This window comes from Clupea harengus, chromosome 23 (assembly GCF_900700415.2).
Source record: "Clupea harengus chromosome 23, Ch_v2.0.2, whole genome shotgun sequence".
Classification (NCBI taxonomy): Eukaryota; Metazoa; Chordata; class Actinopteri; order Clupeiformes; family Clupeidae; genus Clupea; species Clupea harengus.
This window is the reverse complement of record NC_045174.1, coordinates 585305-605304: the sequence shown is the minus strand read 5'-3', so window position 1 is coordinate 605304 and position 20000 is coordinate 585305. Positions and strand designations below refer to the sequence as shown.

Sequence of the window (20000 nt, the reverse complement as noted above, 5' to 3'; positions counted from 1 at the left end):
TCAGTGCCATGCCATCAGTCATCCTAAGGCACCTGTGTCTCTCTCTCTTTCTTTCTTTCTTTCTTTCTTTCTCTCTCTCTTTCTCTTTAAAGCCTCTCGCTTTAATCAGAGCGCTCTGTGCTGTGTGTGTGTGTGTGTGCTCTGCTGTGCTGTGTTGTGTTGGGCCATGGGAGCTGGGCCAGGCTCCACTGGCTGATTTACAGGACTGGGATGTGTGGGTAAACAGCATGGTTAGTCAGCCTCTCCCCAGGCTCACACATCACAGAGAGGAGCGGGGAGAGAGAGGGGGGGTCAGAGAGGGAAGCCAGGAGGAGGGGGGTAGGGTCGGGGCGGAGGAGAGGAGAGTAAATAAGAGAGGGAGGGGGTGAATGAGAGAGGGAGAGTGTGGATAGAGAAGGGAAGCAGGGGGAGGGAAAGAGAAAAGTGCAAGGCGGAATGTGAGAAGAAGGAAAGAGAGGAGGAGAGAAGGAGAGAAGGAGAGAGAGTCAGCGGGAGAGGAGGGGGGCAACTATCAGCTGTTTTCAGAGCCGCAGCTGAGTAGAAATTAATTAAATAAAAGGTGTGTGTGTGTGTGTGTGTGTGTGTGTGAGAGAGAGTGACTCACGGCAATATCACCGGCTGTGAGCTCATCCCACCGATGTCATCTCTTCTGTGCGCACTGTAAACATCCTCCTGGTTGCACAACAGGGTTAGGGTTAGGGCATCACCTGTGCAGGCACGGCGATGAAACGCCACTCTGAAGTTACTCACACTGACACAGGCACGCACCACACGGCCACTAAATAAGCAAGAACTTGGTAAACAAATGTTATATAAGCTCAATGCTGATACTATAAAATGGTATCCACAAAAAACTGGGTCAGTTGAACCGTGTCCTTTTTAAAGTGGTTGAAAGCCTAAACCCTAGATGGCTTTAATACTGACCTTGGGTTTAAAAGGATGGATGACCACCATATTGACCATGTCTCGATGACAATGTCAGTGTAAATGTTGATGTTAATGTCCCCTCCCTCTTACGTAAAACAGCCCTCATCGATGTGGAGCTGCATAGTTTTTTTTTTTTTAGTCCAAATCGATGGAGTGCAGCGAGACGGAGAATGGAGTTAAAGGGTGGACTGTGATTTAATGAGATGTTGTTGTTGTTTTTGTTTGTGTTCATGTTTATGTCTAGGCTCCACTTACAGTGTCCTCTCCACCATGCCCTCGGACTCCGAGAGCAGCAGCTCCCTCAGCAGCATAGGTGAGTGTGAGTGTGCGCGTGTGTGTGTGTGTGTGTGTGTGTGTGTGTGTGAGAGCTCAGCAGCATAGGTGAGTGTGTGTGTGTGCGCGTGTGTGTGTGTGTGAGTGCATGTGTGTGTTTTTAAGTAGTAAGAATTTGTATTATTTGGATAAGTAGTTATGTGTCTGACGGTGTGTTTGTGTGTGTTTGCATATGTATGCAACAGAGTGTTTTGTATGGAGAGATCACATGGATAAGTGTGTGTTTGTATATTGTCAGACATTGTGCAGAACAAACACATGGGCACAGACTGGCATGCTCTGTCCATTAGAGTTTAATAGCCCAGATCCAGCCTCTGCTGTTGTCCTCAGCGCAAGAGAGGTGTCAACGTCCCAGAAAGAGTGCATTGCTTATTCATGGTCCCTCTCACATGCTCACCACAACACACACACACACACACACGCACACACACACAGATGGAAACGCACACCACAACACACACGCACACGCACACACACACACACACAGATGGAAACGCACACCACAACACACACGCACACACACACAGATGGAAACACACACACACACACACACACACACACACACACACACACTCAGACGGAAACACACACACACACACACACACACACACTCACACTCACACTCAGAGAGACAGACACAGAGGCCATAAATACACAACACAGGAGGGATGAAACACGACACTCAGTCAAACCAGGGCACAAACGAGTTTTGGAAAGGCCCAGACACACATGTTCACCAGGTGCAAGCTAAATGTGTGTAATGCCGTGTGTAACGCATACCTACACAGCCCACAGGCATTAGAAGGCTGCTCGAGCAGTCACTTAAAATTCCACTAATGGCATTAATCTTCTCTCACCATTAACGTAAGTGTTACTTGTGTCGTGTTTATGGTATCTCTCCCTCAGTGCTGTAGAGGTCACCGGAGGTCATAGGGGCTGCCTTTATATCTCAGCCCACTTCTACTCAAACCTTTCTAGGACACTTTAATGAGACAGATAACCCGTCGGCTGTTCTGTCATCTGGATTCTGTCAGTTAAGCTCTGCATTAAAACGTTTGTTTACTGAAATCCCACAACTTTAGCTACTAAAGTCCCTTGAACCTCAGCTGACCCTCTTGCATCTTAGCATTAGCAGCTAACTCAGCTGAACCTCTTAGCATTAGCAGCTAACTCAGCTGAACCTCTTAGCATTAGCAGCTAACTCAGCTGAACCTCTTAGCATTAGCAGCTAACTCCCCAGCAGGATGTAGGATAGAGGTATCTTTCCACCAGTGACATCCTGACTCCGGCAGGTACGACGGGCAAAGCCTCCTCCCCGCCCCCGCCGGCGCTCCAGGACCAGCGGCCGCCCGGCGAGCGCTTGGAGGCCGTGCTGTTCCAGCTGCGGCAGGTGACCCGTCAGAGGGACGAGCTCCGAAAGCGCCTGGCCCTCGCCTCGCCCGGTACCACCTTCGATGACTGCAGGTAGGCACCGCACCCCCAGAGATATACTCACATCAACGTGTGTGTGTGTGTGTGTGTGTGTGTGTGTGTGTGTGTGTGTGTGTGTGTGTGTGTGTGTGTGTGTGTGTGTGTGATATATATATGTGTGTGTGTGTGTGTCATATATGACTGTGTGTGTGTGTGATATATGTTCTCTTAATGCTGTACCATGACCCATTGAGAGGTACACTGGCTAGCAGCCATGGAAAGGTTAAACAAGCCAAGTTGAGAACAGGGTGAGACCCATTTAACCCAGGGCATCTTGGTGTGAAAGGGATGACCTGGGTGGAGTTAGCAACCAACTGATGGATGCAGTGCAGACTTGTTGTTCGATGTGCATTTGTTTACAGCTGATGTCTTGGAGAGATACAGTCCATCATAAATCAGTGGCAGTTATGACCACGTATTTAAATATACAGGGCCATATTTACGAAGGTATGAAATCTTTCCTTTGCCGTCTAGTCACAGATGGCTAACATTTCTTGGATAATCACCCTTCGTAAATTGGGGGTTTTAATTACCAGTAGTCACGCCTGGTCATCATGCGATTAGGCAAGTTAGATACATCTGAGAGAAAAACACCCTCGGTAAATATGGCCTGTGGTATTTGCCATTACTTATTTGCTATTATTATCTGGCATATATTACAGGAGTTTAGCCGGCTGCACCTTGATTGGTTGCCTCATGACTCATTGACCTTGCACTGAAGTCAAGTCATGGAGTGTCACATTGATGCTACCCCATATCAAGAGTACGGCACTAAACAAATAAGGAACGCGATCAGAATGGACATTAGCTGGGCTTCCAGCCAACTCATTTGCATCTTTTATGAGCATTTTGGCGAAACAAAATGTGAAGCAGCACGCGTCTCCATCAGCCATGTCATGCACATTAAAGATGGACACATAAAAGTGCAACAAACACAAATGTATTGGAATGAACTTGTTTCTGTCAACCTTAGTGGCATTATACCTTATGTGAGGAGCGCGTTAAACCACCCCCCTCCAGCAAATCAAATTATATTCTCATAAAAAAATTGTATGCGAATTTCAAGCGTTTCCAGTCAGGATTTCATTCTCGAATGGTCAAAAAGCGCATTGAAAAGTTGGATGGAAAGCCAGGTAGTGAAAGATTTGACTCCATATTTTGTCTGAATGAAAAGCAAAGCATGGACATTCTCATTGAAGGGCGAGTGTCACCCTAATGCACCCTAATGTTCTGAAACTCCAATGTTACCGTCAAAACGGTGAAAACAAGACATTATTTTGCAATAGTATAAAGCATAACAATGCAATTTTAATTGATAATGGCTAGGTATATATTAATATGCCATTTTAGGTCATCATTCTTATTAGTTAACTACTTGCTACATAAGCTGGGTACCATTAGTGCGTTTTGTTTACTAGTGGCAAAGTTTGCTAGGGAAAGAACAAAAAGTCATTTGCACCATCAAAGTTTGATTCAGATTGTTGAAGACTTGGATCTAATTGAAATCCAAGCCAATTCTATGGACCAGATGCTCAAGAATTAAAATGGTGTTCCAAACTCTGCGGCTGACGCGTGTTCCACACCGCCAGTGGGCCCCTGCGCTGATGAAAAGAACCAGAAGCATGTCTTGACGTGCGTCAGACGCCGCCAGTGGTGTCTGGCCTTCACACCCAAGCATGTCAACGCACACAATCATGCATGCATGCACAGACTCTCTCCTATCATCCCGCGCATACACGCATTCACAAACCCTTATAGATGCACACATGCAGAACACCACACACTCTCACACATGTACTTAAACACACACACACACACACTCACGTGTTCACAAACCCTTATATATGCACACATGCAGAACAACACACACTCTCACACATGTACTTAAACACACAGGCTGTGCACGTGCACATGTGTGTATGCACATGTTGACAGACTGTCTCTCTCTCACACACACACACACACACACACACACACACACACACACACACACACACACACACACTCACGTGTTCACACACACACTCACTCGCCAAGAGGTGCTTTTAAAGCCAACTCCTATGGGAGCGTCTGTCAGGACATTGCTTTAAATGGAAATGGCCATCATAACCTCAGCTAGTGTTGTTGCTGTTGTTTTTCAATATTAATTATTTAGGAAAAGCTGAAAGTTTTTCAACCAATAGCTCCTGGAAGGCCCCCAGTGTGCGGAATAAATGGTTGTTAGTTAAATGGATGAGAGTGGCTTCAAGAGGGAGTGTGTGTGTGTGTGTACGTGCATGTGTTCAGGTGTGTGTGTGTGTGTGTGCGTGTGCGCGTACACGTACACGTGTGTGTGTGTGTTCAGGTGTATGTGTGTATGTGCGTGCGCACTGTGTGTCAGTGCTCATGTATTTTGCAGGGTCTGTCCTTCTCTCTGGTAGCGTGTCTGGTGCACCACTCAGACAGTGAGTGTGTGTGTGTGTGTGTGTGTGTGTGTGTGTGTGTGTGTGTGTGTGTGTGTGTGTGTGTGTGTGTGTGGGGGTGGGGGAGGCCCCCAGGGATCTGTGTGTGTGTCCTGTGGTCACTCAGGTGCTTGAAATCAGGGTTGTGCCCATATTGTCCTAATGCCTCCCCATAACGGGTGCCAATGGGTGAGCCAAGGGTTCGAATGTGACATGACTCTCTCTGTGACATGAATGTGAAGTGTTGCTATAATAATGTGTTTTGGAATTCTTCATAATCTATTTGTGTCCTAGTGACTGGACCTGATGCAGCATGAGTACCTTTGAGTTCAGTTGTTGCCTGGAGTTTTTCCCTCCTTTTCTGTCTCTCCTTCTACCTATCTCTTTTTTCTCACCCTTTCATCTCTCTCTCTCTCTCTCTCTCTCTCTCTCTCTCTCTCTCTCTTCTATTTGTGTCTCTTTTTCCAAATCTGTCTCTCATGACTCCTCCGTCCTCAGGCCGAGCGTGAAGCCGGGCCACGACTACGAGCGTCTGAAGCTGCAGTGCACCAAGGCCATGGGCGACCTGCAGTCGCTGCAGAACCAGCACACCAAGACCCTGCAGCGCTGCGAGGAGGCCGTCAAGGAGGCCGACTTCTACCAGTGAGCGAGCGCCGCTCTTCCCCCGCCTCCTGTCCTCTCCTCCGTCTCTCCGTCAGCCTCTTCATCTTCATCCTGTCTTCATCTTCATTCATGGGTTCAGCACCAGTCCCTTACTTGCTCCTCTTCTTCCTCGCCTCCTGTCCTCTCCTCCGTCTCTCCGTCAGCCTCTTCATCTTCATCCTGTCTTCATCTTCATTCATGGGTTTCAGCACCATTCCCTTACTTGCTCCTCTTCTTCCTCGCCTCCCTTCATTTCCAATATCATCATCGTCTTCATCAGCTTCCTTTCTGACTGTCTTCATCCCTGCACCTTGTTATGTTCCTTTCTCATGTCTGTAGCACAGTATAGCATGTCGCTAATACCATGAAGGTCATGGGTTCGACACCCTGACTACGCACATACTGATCGTGTTGGACATGGTCCGTCACTTTGGGTAAAGGCTTCTGTAAAATGGAATGCCAGTTCTTCATGTTCCCCTTCCTCCTCTTCCTCCTCTTCCTCCTCTTCCCCACATGGTCTAATGGCATCAAATCCATCCCTTTCTGTGCTACCTTTACCTTGTCTCCTCCACCTCACCTCATGTCACCTAACCCTGACACACAGGAAGCCATCAGAATGAAATTGTGCACAATCAAATATGATCAGTAGATTGATTAGGAAGGTTAGGGTGTGTGTGTATCACTGTCTGTCTGGAACACACACACACACACACACACACACACACACACACACACACACACACACACACACACACACAAACACACCACCTTCCTTCCCCCAGCTGTACACAAGCATCAGAGTTAAGCCTCACTTAATCCTCAAATGGACCTGCTCTGCAATCGGAGCAACCAAATAAACACGCTCATTTACCTGTGATGAGTGTCAAAAAAAATAAATTAAAAGAGGAGAGCCACTTCCTCTCATCTCTAAAGGCGTTCGAGAGACGAGCCGTCTGTTTGGGTGATCTATGGGCTCTCGCTGAAGGGCTGCTGTGATGCACGCATGATGATGATGATGATGATGCTGATCCTGATGAAAGGCAGCGCTGCCGTTGATGATTACCAAGAGGACTTGCAGCTGTCATAAGCGTCACAGTCTCTTTCTATCTAGCTATCCGAGGCGCATCAGTGTTTGAGTTGGCGCCGTAAACTCACCTCCTGTGTTTAAGTAGTCAAAACACTGCAGATGCATCACAGACCTGCAGAAGAAACCTGTGTTTGATACTCCAATCTAAAAAGAATGTATGGAGGACCGAAAAAGCAACCTTGAGACGTCTCCAAATCACCTGTCACCCGCTGAGCCAAGCAGAGTTGTTCTGGCTTTTTGACCATTGGCAGTTGATTCCGACTCTTGTTAGCATGGTGTTGATCGTCCTCATGCAAGATTTAAGAACGTTGTCTGTTTCAACGAGCCTCTGCCTCACAAACACAGGTCAACCAGCGCATTAGCCCAGCCAACTTGGCACTCGAGTCTGACTGTGAGTCAACTCCGCTCGTGGGTGTCACTTTGTTGCAAAAAGTACTAGAGACAAGACATGGTTATAGGTTATATACCATATATACCATTAGGTTATATACATCAGGCGCCTTTAGCAAAAAAATTGATTGATGAAATGTGATTGAAATGTGATTGATAAAATGTGATTGGGGCATTGCAGTTGTCCCTGTCCCAGGTGTAAACTGGGAATGGTCCCACTCTGCCATCCTCCAAAAAGACATACAAGTGGCCTTGGCACCCACACCTCTGAAAGAATGTTCCTCAAGGTCCCTTAATCCTGGAACAAAATCGCCTCTGAGCTAGCTGGCACATCCACCGCTGTGGCCCTATAACAGTGAAAATTCACTTCATTCTTTTTTTTTTTTATCACAAATTACGACATCAAAGGATGCAATCACTGTTTATCGCTGCGTGGGTTTAGTCACATAAGACCTTGGCCATTTGTCTAATTTCATGATGGCATACCGTCTCCATCGCAAAGACGACCCAACAGCTGTGCTGCTATGCCAACAGGCAGATGAGGGATTATGGGATGCCGTTAAAGCCTCTTCCTTCAGGCTGCTCTGTGCATCTGTGCCGAGAGACCAATATAAGCAGTTTATTTTATGCTAAAGCCTGGCAATGCATTGCTCTGTTTGTTCATCATCTGTAGAGGGGTTAGTCTCTCTCTCTCTCTCCCTCTCTCTCTCTCTCTCTCTCTCTCGCTCCATCTCACTCACTAAATACCACCTGATATAAGCCACTCGGGTCAGGGGTAAGCCTTGTTTAAAACGGAGTGTCATATCAGAGAAAATGGTCGTTTCAGGACCCCGTGAGCATCCTGGGTTGGATTTGCCACACAAGAACAGGCGGTGCTCTCATGCAGTGAGCTTCCATTACTCTAGATGGGATGAGATGCAGGTCATGATCTGTGCACCGTGTGTGTGGTGCACGTGCCGGTGTTACCTGACCGTGCCTTTGTGCTTAATAACTACATACCTGAGCGTGCCTTTGTGCTTAATATCTACATCTGCTCCGGCTTATGTTGAAATTATAGCTGTGCTACAGGACTCTGTTACATAAGCAAATGCTTGCATGAAAAGTACACACACACACACCGACACGCATGCACACACACGCACAGTATGACACACACACACACACGCATACCTGAGTGAAGTCAGGTGGAGTAACTGTCTCTCACACGTAACACACACACACACGTAACACACACACATGTAAGACACAGACACACACGTGTAAGCCCTCCAGTGACATAGCATGAGCTGAACTAATACAGTGTGTTGTTTCCCCCCCCAACCCCCACACACCTTTAGCACGCTCCACAGCCGTGCCCTGGGGGAGCAGGGGCAGATGAAGGAGGAGGCGGAGGGGCTGCGCAGGGACTACAGCCAGCTGCTGCGCGAACATCAGCACCTGCAGCAGGCCTGCGACGAGCTGCGACGGCTGCGCCTGGACGACCAGAGGGAAGTCGCCGACCTCCGGATGCTCCATCAGCAGGTGAAGAAGGACCACATCAGGATACACACACACACACACACACACACACACACACAGACACACACAGATGTACATATAATACTTATCGGAAGAGACTTATCTCCCCATATGAACATATTATATTACCGTAGATTATATTACAGTAGATTGTTGATCACATTTATGTGTTGAACATACCGCACTCTGGAATATAAAGCAGTGTACTAGTACTATACCCGTTTTGAAGAATTCATGTTTAATACAGAGAGCTACTCTCTAAAAACATTTGACTGACTTCTAGACGAAGCTTTGCATGTGTCACCTTAATCTCAGCCCAGGCCGTCTGTTTCTAAAAAGCCTGTTGTCATTGTCCAGCAACCTTAAGAAGACTACTGCAGTCTGTTACTCTGTCTTTCTTTAGGGAGCGATTTTAACCCTAACCCTAATCTTAACCCTAACCCGAACCCTAAAATTAGCCACAGAAAAGTAGACTAATGTGACATTTTAACAGCCCGCCCGCGGTGAATAGGAAGGCCGCTGAAAATAACACCCTTGGCTAAGAAAAATGAAGGACGGTCATTATTCCCCTGTCATTCCCCTTCCACCAATACCAGCATTAGCCTTGTGCTTTTGGCGAGGCCTTTTAGACGTGCTAATGAAAGGCTTCCCATAGCCCTAGTGCTCATGGGGAATGCAGGCCAAGACCCGGGCTTTGGCTTCTCAGCGCCCTGCTAATTAGGTCACATCATTCTCCAAACAAACTAACGGCAATAAGAAACGCGCTGCAGTCGGGCGCTGTCAGGATTTTGCGGGGGCCTTGAAATTAGCCCCGGACGCATCGCAGCATCGTTTCTAATTAGCCTGATGATGAGAAATGCCCTACATGGGTTTATTTTTGTTTGTTTGTTTGTTTATTTATAGGTTTTAGTGTGCTAGTTACACTGCGATGCTTCCTGCTGATTTCATACACATATTAACGGCAGGGCCTCCCCGCAGTGACCCTACCCCTACCCCTCTGCCTCTGGAACTTCCTGTGTTGTCTGACTTCATCCTTTTGACCTTTTTGTAACCTTTACCACTCTGTCACTAGACCAGGGTCATTTTTGGGTCTCATTAAAATTCTATTCTTGTCGTGAGTGAGAGAGAGAGAGAGAGAGAGAGAGAGAGAGAGAGAGAGAGAGAGAGAGAGAGAGAGAGAGAGAGAGAGAGAGAGAGAGAGAGAGAGAGAGAGAGAGAGAGAGAGAGAGAGAGAGAGAGAGAAAGGGAGGAGAAGGAGGGATGGAGACAGGAGTCACTAGCAGTGTTGAGGAGTCAGGATGTTAAGGGGGAAATCCATGTGCACATCTTCTGCTATGCAGCATGCTCCCGAGAGAAAAGCTGCCCCACCCCGTAACTGTGACGCTCCAAATGCCAACAGTGTGCCCCAGAACCCAGGCCTGTTCCTCCACAGAACCCCCTACACCTCAATCTCAACTGGGCCGTTTCCTTTTTTGGTCATTTCTAAAATAATAGCATTTATTTATGGCTGATTGTCATAATGCGCCGATGCTTAAAAGCCTGCATGACTTCACCCCTTCAAAAGTTACGGCTTGAGTAACCCCCGAACGATAAGCAAATAAATTGCTCATTTAGCCTAAAAGCCGACTTGAGCATGTGCCATCTGCCTCGTCTCTCGTACGAGTTCAGCTGTTTAATTTTGGGCAGAGGCTGTCACTTCACCCGGGCTTTGTCACTGAAAGAGGAGTCTCTCGATTTGACAAACTGTTTGCCTCGTGGGCTTTGATCATCTCTGGGGCACGGAAGCAGTGTAGTGTGGCGTTTTGATCTCCCCTAAAACAGGAAACAAAGAAACAAATTTGAATTTAAATCTGTGGCCGAGGCTACTTTTAAATACAGAGCTATGGGGCCCTTGTCACGCCATCTGAATGCCCGGTGCATTTGATGCGTCAGAAGACATTCATGAGAAATTGACATTTAAGCTCAACAAAAACAAGGTTGTGTTTGGACAGTGGGCAGCAGTGTGGTTACTTAAGGTCAGTAAAATGTGCCGCCTGAACTCTGCCACCTGCAGTCGTAGAGGCGTAACTGCATCCTTATCAGCTGAAAGTTATCTGATGAGCAGAAACCTCTGATCGAAGCCAAACACAGATGCCGGGACGACGCCTAACCCGAGATTGATTCAGATGGCCGTCGGTGCTGAAAAGGGCTGGCCTGGGTCTTATGTATAACTTAAGCATGCTTACTGCAGTATGAGTCTCTAATCTGCCATGGATGATGTAGATCAGGATCAGTTCTGACCCTATTCAACTCCATCATTGTCTCCTGTAATCTCTTGGTGGATTTTGATCAGAATGTTGATTTTAGATCGCTCCAGCCTTTAGTTTAGTTCACTTACCGTAGTAACTCTTTGGGCCGCAGGTGATCCGAGAGAACGGCTCGTCGGACATCCTGAACAAACTCTACGACACGGCGATGGACAAGCTGGAGACGGCCCGCAAAGAGTACGAGGCCCTGCGCAAGCGCTACAACGAGAAGACGGCCAATCACAACGCGGACCTGAGCCGGCTGGAGCAGGCGGAGGAGGAGAAGCGGCACCTCCAGAAGCAGGTGGACGTGCTGCTCAAGCACCGCGACTCGGCCGTGCACTACCAGCAGCAGTGCGCCGCCAGCATGAGGAGGTACTGCCCATACACCACTCTATTCTAGTCACCATTCTAGAATATTCTAAAGAACATCACGGGACGCTACATCACGCTACACCACTCTATTCTAGTCACCATTCTAGAATATTCTAAAGAAACATCACGGGACGCTACATCACGCTGCACCACTCTACTCTACACTACGCTAGTCTCACTAGGGGTGGGCCTCGGGAATGGAGTAGAGCAACACAGGCATACATACACGACTGCACTAATTGTGATACTAAAAATTGTGTTTGTAATCTTGGTCGCAGTCCAGAATATTATTCCAGAAAAATATGCTGCACTGCTAAACACGTGTACTAAACGTGTACTAAACATTTCATACTCAAAACCTCTTAGCAAAATCCATAACTCTTCTTTTACTATTAAACACCACACCAGCACACCCCGTAGTACACTTACTAAGATGTGCCATGACCAGGGAAGGACATAATAACGAGACATGGCATGCATGAGTATACAATCTTTTTTGGCCCACTTTACGCTCCTTACTCTACTTTAATAATTGATTAACAGGCATGCTGTTCCTCTTACATTAGCATATGTTCAAGATGTACGTGAGGCCAACGCAAGTTTTAGGGTCAGCATTAGGGCAACAAGGAATAATATTTACTGAAATCAGAAAATATTACATTGTTATAAGGACACTGAATCTATAGTTGGATCCACTTTTTCCTCCCCTGGTGTACTTAGTATACCCCCTAACTGCCTCCCTAGTGTACTTAGTATACCCCCTAACTGCCTCCCCCACCTCCTCCCTAGGCTGGACGTGTTGCAGCAGGAGCTGGCGGCGACGGTGTCGCGTGGAGCGGAGCTGCAGCGGGAGCTGGAGCGTGTTCAGTCGGAGGCCACGCGCTCGCGCACGCTGCAGCTGAAGGCGGGCCAGGAGGCGGAGAAGCTGCGCGAGGAACGCGACGCCGTGCTCAGCGAGTACCGGCTGGTGATGAGCGAACGCGACCAGGTCATTAAGGAGGTGGACAAGCTGCAGACGGGCCTGGAGGCGGCCGAGGCCAAGCTGAAGAACACCTCCAGCCAGCGCAGGGTGGCCAGCGAGGAGCTGGAGGCCCTCAGGCAGGTCAGGACACGCAGACCTAACTCCCCCTCTCCTCCTCCTCCTTCTCCTCCTCCTCCTCCTCCTCCTCCTCCTCCTCTCACTGAGCCCCGTGTTGGTTCTGATGAATGTAAACTATTATTGCACAGCCAGGCAGATGTTATAAAACACGAACGGTATACAACAGAGGAGAGTGCCCTCCTGAGCAAGATCACTTAAATGTCAAATGATTCAAAAGTCAACCACATTATAGTAATCGCACTACTTCTAAGTTGAGCGGGGGTATTTGCTCTGTGTAAAATTATACTCAGTTTAGATGTACTATATTAAAAATGCAGGCCCTGCAGAAGAAACTCAATGCAACAAAAGTCAGTACACCTTTCATTACTGAGACTCAAATTATTATAATTTTTCAATACTTCGTATGTTCATCTTTTAATTCTTGATGACAGACTCAATCCTCCTGGAGGATACCAGTGTGTTGCACATATTTCCAGAGAGAGCCAGACTTTTCCAGCTGCTCTTAGCTGGAGGGGTTGTGTTGCTCTACCTTCCTCTTTAAAACACCCCAAAGGTGTTCTACTGGATTCAAGTCAGGCCACATACTTGCCCAGGTCATACTTTTCGAAACTCTTGCATGATTTTGGCCGTGTGCTTTTGGATCGTTATCATGCTGGAATATTCCTCCTCTGCCAAGCTTCTGGAGACATCTTTGTCAGCCAATATTTTGATATAAGTGCACAAGTTCTGTTGTATACTGTATAGCACATTCATTGGAAGATGCAGGGACAACCATGTAGAAATGTCACAATGTATGTCTGGACGGACATGTAGAAATGTCAGAATGTATGTCTGGATGGACCTGTAGAAATGTAGTCTAAATGTGGGTGGGAACAATCTGTGTGTTTTTTGCGCATTTGGAACTTTCCAAACCAGTCCTCCTGAAGGTGGATGTCAAACTAACTGCAGATTCAAACAGTAAACAGTGAGTGGTGTGTTTATCAAGGAGGAAACTAGATCAGCCTTGTCTGTGTCCTTTGCCTTTGCAGCAACTCAATAGCAAAATGAAGTGAACTTGTTTCTAGACATCATGAAGTCACCTTTGACCCCTGTGAAAACTAGTTCTAAACAGGTCGGAGGCCACTTCCAGGAAGCTCCTGTGTCACTCGGGGACTAGAGGTCGGGGCTCGTTAAGTGATTAAGCTGTGCCATGGGCATTGGCTCCATCCATGAATTATTCAGTCTATTAAGTAAAAGTCTTCTCTCTACGTACAGATTGTAGAAGAAGGTTTGGCCCCGGGAGAGAGTTGTTGTGTTCTGAACCCCCATCACCATACTGCCCATTAATGACCATGATGTGAAGGTGTTTTTGGCGACTCTTTTATGATGATGTCAAATGATATCAAATAAACAACAAAGAAGTACTGAAGGTGGTCAGGGTTCCGCTAAGACGCATAAGGAGTTGACCCTGTGGTAGCATTGTGTTTGCCCTGCCTGTAGGGCTTTTGCGCAGTAGGCCCAGGCCTGTTTCCTTTCAGAGTGTGTCTGTGCAGTGAGAGAGAGAGGGACCCTTCAGGCACCCGAACAACAATAAACACTCCAGAGCTCAACTTCACAGTTTAAAAGAACGTAGCAAATATTTCCCGTGCTACCTCGTGCTTAAATAATTGAAAAAAAAAAAAAAAGCCCATAAATAATTAGTGATAAGTGAGTGTTTGGAAAGCCTTTTTTGCGCAGGCAGTGAGTAGCCGTTTCCCCCCCCCCCCCCTCATCTGCTTGTAGGCGTGTCAGCGTAAGTCAGCCAACGGGGCTGAGGAGAACCGATCGCTCACGCCAAGCCTGCGTGTTAGCGCTTCCTGCGTGTCAGCGTTCCTATCCCGGGCAGGCAGAAGTGTCGGGGGTGTTCACTCCCTGTGTTCAGTGCTAGCGGCCGCCCCGTTCCCCGTGCTGTCCCAGCTACACGCATGAGTGCACTTGATGAAAGACACACAAGGGTTAATGAGTAGACTGGGGCGCTGGGGGGACCAGAAAGCAAGCCTTGTGTTGGCAGAAGATCCGTGGCAATGTTGTTGTGCAGTTCCATTTTTGAGTTTAAAGTTTTTGAAAGTTGCAAAAGAAAGGAGGGGGGGGGGGGAGCGCTGGAGCTTAGTTTCCCCTGAGGCTCAGGGACTAGCCACGCCTTTGAGACTGGCCCTGCCCTTAGGTTCAACGTGGTCTAGCGAAAGCAAACACGCACCATCCAAATCCTGTGAGTCACCAGGTTCACGGAACAACCCGCTCTGCCATTGTCATCCCCGTCACGACCAGAATATCCCTTTTCCCCTCTCTGTGTTTTGGGTCACTGTGTTGCTCTAGTCACGACTTGGACCTGACCAGTTCCTGCGGTTTTTGAACTGACCAGCTAATTCAGGATCAGTGCTTTGGGTTTGGAGCCAGACTGAGACACACCTCTGGCTCTGGACACACTGTGTGTGTGTGTGTGTGTGTGTGTGTGTGTGTGGGGCTCTGGACACTTGATGGTTCTGATGTGTGTGTGTGTGTGTGTGTGTGTGTGTGGCTCTGGACACTTGATGGTTCTGATGTGTGTGTGTGTGTGTGTGTGTGTGTGTGTGTGTGTGTGTGTGTGTGTGTGTGTGTGGTTCTGGACACTTTGGTTCTGATGTGTGTGTGTGTGTGTGTGTGTGTGTGTGGTTCTGGTCTGGTTTCCCCTGCCCTCAGGAGCTTGGCTCGGCGCTGGTGGAGAGGGACCGGGCGCTGTGTGAGCGGAACGACGTGCTGGAGAAGTACTGCTTCGAGGTGAAGGACAAGGCGGAGGCGCAGAAGGAGCTGAGTCAGGTCTGCCGGGACATTGAGGCCGTGAAGGAGGAGCGCGACGTGGCCCGCAAGGAGCGCACTGAGGCCATCATCCAGAGGGACCAGCTGCTCCGGGAGTACTACCAGGCCAGACAGGTCCGCCATTACTCTCTACCCCCTCTCTCTCTCTGTCTCTCTCTCAATTTTCAATTTTTCAATTTTCAATTTTCAATGGCTTTATTGGCATGAATGTATGGTACACTGTTGCCAAAGCACTTACCGTAATTTCCGGACTATTGAGCGCACCTGAATATAAGCCTCACTCACTGAATTTTTCAAAAATAATTATTTTTAACATAAATAAGCCGCACATGTCTATAAGCCGCAGGTGCCTACCGGTACATTGAAATAAATGAACTTTACACAGGCTAAAATGAATATCAAAAGTAATACAATAGTGATGCATATTATTAGTTTTGCCAGTTACGATAAGTGCACTGTTGCTTTAAGAGAGCACAGTTGCAAGAGTCAATCAGAAGCTAGAACGTTAGATTGAAGACAGAGAGATAGAAGAAAGACGCTAGTTTGAAACCAGTGAGCTAAAGAACTTGAAAAGACTGGATTTGTATTGTAGTAAACTTTTATTTTCTAAAGTGTTTTGAGTTGTGTTCTGTCTACGCCGGTAAACTGTGGTTATTTTGACATTAGCTAAGTTATTGAGAGATACTGAGAAATCGCGTGGAGCTAAGCATCCATGCGGCTGCATCCATGCTAGCATCCTAGCTCCACAAAGCCACCGTAAACACAAAGCAACCGTATACAGTCACAGGTATCATAGTCATTGTTTAAGCCGCGAGGTTCAGAGCATGGGAAAAAAGTAGCGGCTTATAGTCTGGAAATTACGGTAAACATGTCTCTCTCTCTCTCTCTCTCTCTCTCTCTCTCTCTCTCTCTTTCCCTTGCTCCTTTCTCTCCTCTCTCTCTCTTTCCCTTGCTCCTTTCTCTCTCTCTCTCTCTCTCTCTCTACTCTCTACTCTCTACTCTCTACTCTCTACTCTCTACTCTCTTCTCTCTTCTCTCTACTCTCTCTCTCTCTCTTTCCCTTGCTCCTTTCTCTCCTTCTCTCTCTCTCTCTCTCTCTCTTTCCCTTGCTCCTTTCTCTCTCTCTCTCTACTCTCTACTCTCTTCTCTCTCTCTCTCTTTCCCTTGCTCCTTTCTCTCCTTCTCTCTCTCTTTCTCTCTCTTTCCCTTGCTCCTTTCTCTCCTTCTCTCTCTCTCTCTCTCTCTCTCTCTCTCTTTCCCTTGCTCCTTTCTCTCCTCTCTCTCTCTCTCTCTCTCTCTCTCTCTTTCCCTTGCTCCTTTCTCTCTCTCTCTCTCTTTCCCTTGCTCCTCTCTCTCTCTCTCTTTCCCTTGCTCCTTTCTCTCCTTCTCTCTCTCTCTCTCTCACTCTCTCTCTCACGCTGTCACATGAACTCTTTCTCTCTTTCCCTTGTTCTTTTCTCTCCTTCTCTCTCTCTTTCTCACATTAACTCTTTCTCTCTTTACTCACTGTCAGTTTGACTCTCACTCACTCGCCAACTCTTTCTTTCTCTCCCCCACCCGCTGTGTGTGTGTCTCTCTTTCACTCTGTCTCCATCTCCCTCTCTCTCTCTCTTTCACACTCTGTATCTGTCTTTCTCTCCGTCTCTCTCTCTTTCACACTCTGTATCTGTTTCTCTCTCTCTCTCTCCCCCTCCCTGTGTCTCCTCATCATCCTCTTTCAGCAGTGTCTTTAGCAGTCTCTCAATTTTTCCAATTTTCAATGGCTTTATTGGCATGAATGTATGGTACACTGTTGCCAAAGCACTTAAACAATAAGAACAATAATAATAACAACAATAATAACAACAATGGTAATACAGGAACAGATAAGTTAATTAAATAATAAAAAAATAAATAAAAATACATAAAATAAAAATGCTTAAATAAAAAACATTACAATTATAATAATTACGTAAAGAAAAAACATAGACAGATAAGAATAGATACAAAAAAAAAAAAAAATTTAAAAAAAAAAACACTATGAGTTCAGGCCTATGTTTATTGGTGGTATGGCCTGCTCTCGGAGGATGTGGCAGGACTGCACATATTCGGAGGCTAAAATGTTACAGGTCTCTATTTCCCCCAGGAGGAATGGTAGTTTTTGTTGGTTCGTTAGGTTTATGAAACCTGGGTGGATGTATTCAAATTGTTTGTAATATGCACTTCTTATATTGTGGTATTTTGTACATTCCGTCAGAAAATGAGGCTCATTTTCGACAGCGTTAATATTGCAGTGGACGCATAGTCTCCCTTCGGGAGCCACCCAGCATTGTCTGTGTCGCCCCTTTTCTACTGCAAGACTATGGTCGCTGAGCCTGTACTTTGTTAATAGAATTCTTTGTTTATAATTTTTTATTTGGATTAAGTATGGTGCCAATTTGCAGTCCTTTTTTAATGTTCTGTATACATTTAGCTTGCTGGATTCTTTCATTTGATTCTTCCAGCAGTTAGTGTAATTTTCTATACAGCTTTCTTTTAACTGTTTTAGTTTTGAGGCAATGCTTAAGTCTTTCTTGCTGAGCCCATGTTTTTGGACAAGGTAGTTGAAGGGGTCTCTCTCTGGGTGTCCATCCCTCAGTTGGGCAGCAGTGTGGTGGTGCCTGTCTGGTTTGCTTATTTGCAGATGGTTCCAGAATTTTGCTGCTCTCTTTTGTATGTCTAGAAGGAGTGGGTATCTTCCCAACTCTGCTCTACACGCTATGTTAGGGCAACTCCTGTTTACACCCAGTATATTTTTGCAGAATTCCAAGTGGAATAGTTCGGGGTGGCTTTTGTCCCATGTGTCCAATTTATTTTTAAATTTAGTTCCCCAAACTTCACTCCCATACAGTAATATTGGTTTCAGTATTGAATCAAAAAGTTTTAGCCAGAGTTTTATGGGGGGGTTATATTTTAGTAGTGATTTCCTGAGCATGTAATAGGTTTTTCTTGCCTTTTCCGTTAGATCTGTTATTGCTCCATCAAAAAGTCCAGTTGAAGAAATCGTTAGTCCTAAATAACAATATTTTTTTACTTGTTCCAGTTTTTCTTCGCCAATTGTGAAGCTGTAATAATTATTGTGTTTGGAATGTCTTTTTTGGAATACAATGATTTTGGATTTATCCAGGTTAATTGGAAGGGCCCATGTTATACTGTATTCGTTGATAATATTCAGACTTTCCTGAAGCGCCTCTGGACTCGGGGAGAGTAGGAGGAGATCATCGGCAAAAAGCAGGCATTTAATTTCTTTATTTAGAAGTTTAAGACCTGGGGACGAAGATCTTTCAATTTTTGTGGCCAAATCATTAATATATATATTGAATAAGGTTGGACTTAAGCAACAGCCTTGTCGAACTCCTTTTGTCTGATCAAAATAATCTGTTAGTCTGTTGTGAATTTTTACACAGCATCTATTGTTTTTATACATATCTTTAATGATGTCATACGTTTTGCCTCCAATTCCACTATCAATTAATTTCAACATAAGTCCATCGTGCCATACTGAGTCGAAAGCTTTGCTAAAGTCAATAAAGCAGCCAAATATTTGACCTTTTTTAACATTTTGTACGTGTTCCTCTATGAGTGTGTGCAAAGTGTATACATGGTCGGTTGTTCTGTTGTTTTGAGAAAAGCCAATTTGGGATGAATTTATTATATTGTTGTTCTGGATACATTTTTGAATTCTATTGGTCAGGATGCCACAGAATACTTTCCCTAAATTGCTGCCTTGTGAGATGCCTCTATAATTATTAGGATTAAGTTTGTCACCTTTTTTATGGATTGGAGTGATGTGGCTCACCTTCCATTGTTCTGGAAAATGGCCTGAAGACAGGATTAAATTGAATAATTTTAACGTGGCCTCTCTTAATTTAGGTGTGCTGTGTTTTAGCATTTGGTTGTACACTCCATCTATGCCACATGATTTTTTGTTCTTGAGGGATTTTAATTTTGAGTTCAATTCTGATAATTTTATAGTGGAATCTAATTGATTTAGCCTGTCCTTTTGTGTCTCTTCAAGTTTTCTTAACTGAGATTCTAAGGTTTTTTGTTTAGAATTTAGGTTATCTTTTTTGTACAATTTTTCAAAATGTTCTGTCCATTTTCTTCCATCAACTAATGGGATGACTTTTTCTTTTCTTGTTTTGTCAAAGTTATTCCAGTGTTCCCAGAAGGAGTTATGATCTAATGCGTCCTCCATTTCTTTGAGTTGGGCATTCATATGGTCATTTTTTTTGTGTCTTAGAAGCGATTTGTATTTCTGAAGGGTGTTAAGATATTGTGTTCGAATTTCTTGATTTGCAGGATTTCTGTGTTTATTGTTTGAACTTAATCTCAATTCTTTTCGCAATTTTTTACAGTCTTTGTCAAACCATTTGTTTTTGTTTGAATTCTTGATTTTACTTTTTTTGGTAGTGCTGTGTTTGACTTTTTTTAATGACCTTTTAGCTGCAGTTAAAAGTATTTCTGTAATTTTTTCGGCTGCTGAGTTGATGTTCTCCCTGCTGTTTTCAAATTTGGTAAAAAGGAAGGAGTAAATCATATCTTCAACTTGGATGGAGTTTAGTTGCGTTATGTACTGTTCTAGGTTGTCATTATTCCAT

At 45.7% G+C, this 20000-nt stretch overlaps 1 protein-coding gene across 3 annotated transcripts in view; it reads left to right on the top strand.

Moving 5' to 3' along the window:
* LOC105912894 (disks large homolog 5-like) overlaps positions 1–20000 on the top strand; it is a 51769-nt gene that overhangs the window by 8470 nt on the left and 23299 nt on the right. For 2 of the 3 annotated variants that reach the window (XM_031560791.2, XM_031560789.2), the window contains exons 2-8: positions 1172–1240; positions 2553–2724; positions 5670–5813; positions 8628–8811; positions 11209–11468; positions 12258–12570; positions 15265–15495. In XM_031560791.2, the coding sequence (XP_031416651.1) occupies positions 1172–1240; positions 2553–2724; positions 5670–5813; positions 8628–8811; positions 11209–11468; positions 12258–12570; positions 15265–15495 (1373 nt within the window). The remainder of the gene's footprint in view (positions 1–1171; positions 1241–2552; positions 2725–5669; positions 5814–8627; positions 8812–11208; positions 11469–12257; positions 12571–15264; positions 15496–20000) is intronic. The other variant, XM_031560790.2, reaches the window with a different exon arrangement.